The sequence below is a fragment of the Schistocerca nitens genome, chromosome 1, assembly GCF_023898315.1.
Source record: "Schistocerca nitens isolate TAMUIC-IGC-003100 chromosome 1, iqSchNite1.1, whole genome shotgun sequence".
NCBI lineage: Eukaryota > Metazoa > Arthropoda > Insecta > Orthoptera > Acrididae > Schistocerca > Schistocerca nitens.
The window spans coordinates 1128519225-1128526071 of NC_064614.1; the positions used below are offsets into that span (position 1 = coordinate 1128519225).

At 42.7% G+C, this 6847-nt stretch overlaps 1 protein-coding gene across 1 annotated transcript in view; it reads left to right on the forward strand.

Annotated features, from left to right (window-relative positions):
- The window catches only part of LOC126238654 (zinc finger protein 260-like), a 29651-nt gene extending 23369 nt beyond the window's left edge, over positions 1-6282 (forward strand). The window contains exon 4 of the mRNA XM_049947804.1: positions 5474-6282. Coding sequence (XP_049803761.1) covers positions 5474-6260 — 787 coding nt within the window. The 3' untranslated portion in view covers positions 6261-6282. The remainder of the gene's footprint in view (positions 1-5473) is intronic.
- The last annotated feature ends 565 nt before the right edge of the window (positions 6283-6847 follow it).

Genomic DNA, 6847 nt, shown 5'->3' on the forward strand with positions numbered 1-6847 from the left:
AGAGAGAGTGGCACTGAGCGGAGTGGAATGAACTACATGAATTTCCATGGGCGAAGTTTTACGAGCCTGAGTATCCTTGGTTCGAATTTGGCGCGAAGCAAAGGGCCTGGAATGGTTGTGAGTTTCCGATCTGAGCTTTTTCTGGCAAACACTCTGAACATGTCCTTTTTTATTACAGAAAAAGCAAATAGCCTGGCGTGATAGGCAATTCTCATGCGAATGTCCAGTAGCACACCGTGGGCATGATTTTAGCACTGCATTTGCGTGCCTGCGCGACACATGTGGCTGAGAACCTGGCGGCAGCGGCGCGGCCAGGTGCGAGGGCTGTTTAGTGCTCCATGCATCTCGCCCGGCGGGTCAGGTAACCTGACACATGGCTGGTGAAGTTTCAAATGATTCCTGAGCAAAGTCAAGTGTGTCCTGCCGATCCAATATGTCCATCACTTGTTGAAGGGAGGGACTGACTAGTTTCAAAATCTGTTCCCGTATACGAACATCAGAAACGTTCTGTGCAATTGCATCACGTACCATAGTATCTGAATAAGGGAGTCCACATTGACACTCAAAAGCACAATCCCTAGTAAGGCCTTGCAAGGTTGCAACCCACTCCCGATTAGTCTGACCTGCTGTACGTTTGGTACGAAAGAAGGTATACCTTTTTTTCGCAACTACATTTACTGAGTCTTTGAAATATGCATCTAATGCAGACAAAATTTCTTCGTAGGACAGAGTTGACTATCACATGGTACGTGGTCACCCCGACGGATGATAACAAAAAAGGCTGCCGCTCGTTACCTTGAATTCTGTAGGCGGCGAGATGGAATCCAAATTGGCGTGACCACTCCATCCAGCTTTCCAGTGCAGCATCAAAAGGTCAAAAAGTTGGTGCAACAGCGTGTTGTGGCTGCGTTAGCGGTGGAGCGGTGGCTGCCGCATCGTTTTGCATTGCTGGTTGACCCTGGACGAGCTGTCCAAGGGCATCCAGTAAGGCCTGCGTCTGCCGATTCTGTTAGCGATAAAATTCGGACAGTACATCTGGAGATTGTGCCGAAGCCATTACACAATTAAATCAGGGCAATAGAGAAGAACGCGGTTTTGCCTCATCGCCAATGTTTTGGTTGGCAGGAGAGCCAACACCGTGTTACTAGAAGGAGTCCAAAAGGCACGCGTTTCAGCTCACGCAGGCTGGCATGAGGTCTGGAACAGGACAAGGAAATTAGAATTTAGAAAAACGGACGTAGCTGGTGGAATACTTAACTTTAATCCATTAATGAAGAATGTCGGTCTTGACGGTACATGATTAATCAATAGTAACTGATAATGGCGCCTTGCTAGGTCATAGCAAATGACGTAGCTGATGGCTATGCTAAACTATCGTCTTCGCAAATGAGAGCGTATTTTGTCAGTGAACCATCGCTAGCAAAGTCGGTTGTACAACTGGGGCGAGTGCTAGGAAGTCTCTCTAGACCTGCCATGTGGCGGCGCTCAGTCTGCAATCACTGATAGTGGCGACACACGGGTCCGACGTATACTAACGGACCACGGCCGATTTAAAGGCTACCACCTAGCAAGTGTGGTGTCTGGCGGTGACACCACGGCTGTGTCAGGACTGGCTCTCCCAAGGCTGTCAGTAGTTCTAAAGGAATGTTGTCTACTCCCGGGGCCTTGTTTCGACTCAGGTCTTTCAGTGCTCTGTCAAACACTTCACGCAGTATCGTATCTCCCATTTCATCTTCATCTACATCCTCTTCCATTTCCATAATATTGTCCTTAAGTACATCACCCTTGTATAGACCCTCTATATACTCCTTCCACCTTTCTGCTTTCCCTCCTTTGCTTAGAACTGGGTTTCTATATGAGCTCTTGATATTCATACAAGTGGTTCTCTTTTCTCGAAAGGTCTCTTTAATTTTCCTGTATGCTGTATCTATCTTACCCCTAGTGAGATAAGCCTCTACATCCTTACATTTGTCCTCTAGCCATCCCTGCTTAGCCATTTTGCACTTCCTGTCGATCTCATTTTTGAGACGTTTGTATTCCTTTTTGCCTGCTTCATTTATTGCATTTTTATATTTTCTCCTTTCATCAATTAAATTCAATATTTCTTCTGTTACCCAAGGGTTTCTACTACCACTCGTCTTTTTACCTACTTGATCCTCTGCTACCTTCACTACTTCATCCCTCAGAGCTACCCATTCTTCTTGTACTGTATTTCTTTCCCCCATTCCTGTCAATTGTTCCCTTATGCTCTCCCTGAAACTCTGTACAACCTCTGCTTTAGTCAGTTTATCCAGGTCCCATCTCCTTAAATTCCCACCTTTTTGCAGTTTCTTCAGTTGTAATCTACAGTTCATAACCAGTAGATTGTGGTCAGAGTCCACATCTGCCCCTGGAAATGTCTTACAATTTAAAACCTGGTTCCTAAATCTCTGTAATCTGTCTGATACCTTCTAGTATCTCCAGGATTCTTCCATGTATAGAACCTTCTTTTATGATTCTTGAACCAAGTGTTAGCTATGATTAAGTTATGCTCTGTGCAAAATTCTACCAGACAGCTTCCTCTTTCATTTCCTACCCCCAATCCATATTCACCTACTATGTTTCCTTCTCTTCCTTTTCCTACTCTCGAATTCCAGTCACCCATGACTATTAAATTTTCGTCTCCCTTCACTACCTGAATAATTTCTTTTATCTCATCATACATTTCATCAATTTCTTCATCATCTGCAGAGCTAGTTGGCATATAAACTTGTACTACTGTAGTAGGTGTGGGCTTCGTGTCTATCTTGGCCACAATAATGTGTTCACTATGCTGTTTGTAGTAGCTTACCTGCACTCCTATTTTTCTATTCATTATTAAACCTACTCCTGCATTACCCCTATTTGATTTTGTATTTATAATCCTGTATTCACCTGACCAAAAGTCTTGTTCCTCCTTCCACTGAACTTCACTACTTCCCATTATATCTAACTTTAACCTATCCAGTTCTCTTTTTAAATTTTCTAACCTACCTGCCCGATTCAGAGATCTGACAGTCCACACTCCGATCCGTAGAACGCTAGTTTTCTTTCTCCTGATAACGACGTCCTCTTGAGTAGTCCCCGCCCAGAGATCCGAATGGGGGACTATTTTACCTCCGGAATATTTTACCCAAGAGGACGCCATCATCATTTAACTATACAGTAAAGCTGCATGCCCTCGGGAAAACTTACGGCTGTAGTTTCCCCTTGCTTTCAGCCGTTCGCAGTACCAGCACAGCAAGGCCGTTTTGGTTGCTGTTTTAAGTAAGTCAACAAAAAGCTGTGACTAGTAGCAGTCTCTGAAAAGCGTTTTCGGATACAGATTTCATCACAGCTGCACGAAGTAGATAGGAATAATTTGTATATAAGGATTTTCTTATTCAGGCATCACATTTGTATGTTGTTTGTTTGTGATAAGGTTGTGCTGTGCCTCACATAAGAAGGTAAAAGGTCTTATCATCACAACAGCAGGATTATGTGCTATTGAGACTGTGATATGCTTCTTCATTGACCGGAACCACGACTGTCACGTGAACATGGAATCAATGAGTCCCGAGGGCAATAATGATTTCCATGCAAGATGTCAGTATCCCCATGTGATTAGCACCTGACATGACAGATTTATTGTTTGCTCAGCAGTTTAAGAAAGTACAGCAACGTCATATCCTTTAAGTCAGGAAATGGACTTGTTTGCTGAAACACAAGTATCCACTGAGGTAGTACAACAATTGGAGCTCCACAGACTGTCAGCACGGTGACCATTGATGGGGCTTTTCCTTATGTGGAAGGAGAGGGAATTGTGCTACCAGTGGTGGACCCAGTGACAAACTACACACAGGAGCAATACCACCTATCACCTGCCATGAGGATTTATTAACTTTGGCATAGAGTCAAAGCAATGTGGAATAACTCAGTTCGACTTGATGCCCAGCTGAGTTAAGAGACATTATCGGTACCAGAGGTGGCAGCACCAAGTATTAAATTTCACATGCTGATGGCACCAAATTACCTAAAAATTAAATAACATTTGCTTTCTACTAGTAAAAGTTTGTTGTTTTCTATCCTTCCTGTTGCTCAAATGTTAATCGCCAGTAATGTATACAAGCAGTACTACGTTTTGCACCCTTGTTTCACAATCCTTGGCTTTCTTATAGTTTCCATTAGTTACTTTAGCATGCATCCCTTGTAGTGAATAGAAATAGTTTAAGTGACACCACTGCTAAACAGCTATGGCTGCACTTAAACGTTTATTTCATGTACATATTTCAGACCAACATAATTTTTCACCAGTTGTTCCATCAAAGATAATTTAAAACACAATGTGAAAATAAGCTTGATAATAGGATTACACAATTACAAATAAAACTTGTGGCAGAAAACAATGTTATAAAATAAAGGTATGAGGACCACACACACACACACACACACACACACACACACACACACACACACGACCACACTCTCTGGCTGCCAGTCTCAGAGCCTGGCCTTGGCAGTCAGAGACTGTGGTCATATGTGTGTGAGTTGCATTTGTGTGTGTGCGTATGTGTGTTATAAAATAAAGGTATGAGGACCACACACACACACACACACACACACACACACACACACACACACACTCTCTGGCTGCCAGTCTCAGAGCCTGGCCTTGGCAGTCAGAGATTGTGGTCATATGTGTGTGAGTTCCATTTGTGTGTGTGTGTGTGTGTGTGTGTGTGTGTGTGTGTGTTTTGCCTATTGTGATGAAGGCCTGTATGGCTGAAAGCTTTGTTTGACAAGTGATTTTGTTGTGGCTATCTGCGACTCAACATCTCCACTATATAGTGAGTAGTAACTATCTGTCTCATGATATTGTCATAATTCCATCTTGGATTTTCTGTTGTTTTATTTTATATAATGTTTTTGGCACTGGTGCTGTTATTTGTACCTGTTTACTTTCTTTTATCTTGCTTGTGCTGGTATTGCGTTTTCATTTCTCTAGGACAGGGTTGAAAATGGATTTTGTTGCCCAACATGTCCAGTCTGAGAAATAAAAGTTCATAGTGCAGTTGCAAGTGCCATTTAAACAAATTCTGCATTGGACATGTTTTCGGACGTGCGCCTGTGCTAGGCAACTTGCTGGTTTTTTCTAATATGTGGTTTTGCCATGTTGTTAGGGTGTCTGACCCCTGATAAATCTAGCACACAAATTGAAAGTGATATTAAAGTTAAACTTCTATACTTGGTAATTGTGAGAGTTAAAAAAATAATATGACAATCACATAATGCTTCCAGACTTTTTCTCTATTATAGCAAAGTTCAGCTTGATAAGTCCTTACCCTTCGTTATATTAGTGTTTAAAATGTTTATTCATTTACATTTCATTTCCCTTTATTATAAATGAATAAACTTTAATGTTTCAAATAATTTTGAGATTTATAATTACTGAAGTTCTTTGGCCTGATATCTGCAGAGAATGTGGGAACTGCTTCTCGAGCCGGGAGGGCCTCGCACTCCACTACCGGCTGCACGCAGGAGACCGTAATGTGGTGGCAGATCTCTGCGGCTTGGCATCAGCTCTGCAGCAGCAGCCAGCTCATTTCCTATGTCCACAACCTCTCCCCCCTCCACCACCTCCACATCCTCCTGTCAGCAAAGCTTCACCTGTTCCTCACACACATACACCACCAGCCGTGGCTGGTCATGGCTATCCAAAGCCTAAACCTCACGTTTGCCCTGACTGTGGTAAGTGCTTTACTCAAAAGCATGGCCTAGCACAACATAATCGTCGCCATAGTGGTGGATCCTGTGACATTAAGCGGCATATATGTGAGAAATGTGGCAAAGCATTCTATCAAAAAAATCATCTAGCTCTACACTCCCGTCAGCATATGGATCCACAGCAACAGCAACAACAGCAGCAGCAAAGGCAACAACAACAGCAACAGCAGCAGCAGCAGCAACATCAGCAGCAGCAACAACAACAACATCAGCAGCAACAGCATCAACAACAGCAACAGCAGCATCAACACCAGCAGCAGCAACACCAGCAGCAGCAACACCAGCAGCAGCAAACCCAATCCCAGCCTTCCACATCAGCAGCAGCAGCGGCAGCTGCTGCTGCGGCCGCCGCAGCAGCAGCAGCTGCTGCAGTTGCAAACAAATCATATGAAGTTCTTGTGCCTGCACAACCTGATGCCCAAGGACCTCCTCGGGAGGTAAAACCTTTTGAGAGCCTCATGCCAGCTCCTGGAGAATAACACTGCTGGAAGTAAGGCTGATTTTTTTTAGATTTTGTAGATGTAGGGTTTCATACCTACTACAGTTAGTGTTGAGCAGTTCGTACATGTTAGTCACTTGCCGGTCCACTGCCATTTTGTCTGTAATAGACAGCTTATTAGCTGTTTTTATCGCTCTTCTTTTATAAGGCAGCAGTTTCGTGAATCATGCATGTAAAATATAATCTTTGCTTGATAGCAGGCAGCCATTTTACAGAGTTTGTGTCCCAGTTGTTTAATTCATGTCTGTGATGTGTGTGATTGTTTTGTGGAGAGTAAATTAATTTTGTTGATGAAATGTGAATATTGGAAATATTTTTAGATCAATTGGGTCAGAAACTTAAAGTTTTTGGTAGTATACATCATGTGACATTCCCATTCACAAGTGCTAGAAGACAGATCATACAATCATTGATGGTCGACATCAGTTAAAAGAAGTATATTAGTATTACACTCAGTTTGATAAACTTTTTTCTAGTGCAGCTGGCAATTTAATTTTAAAAGTTTTCTTTTTCTGAATTTTTTGTCAAAACATTTGTTTGAATTGCAAAAAGCATTGTAATTGTATT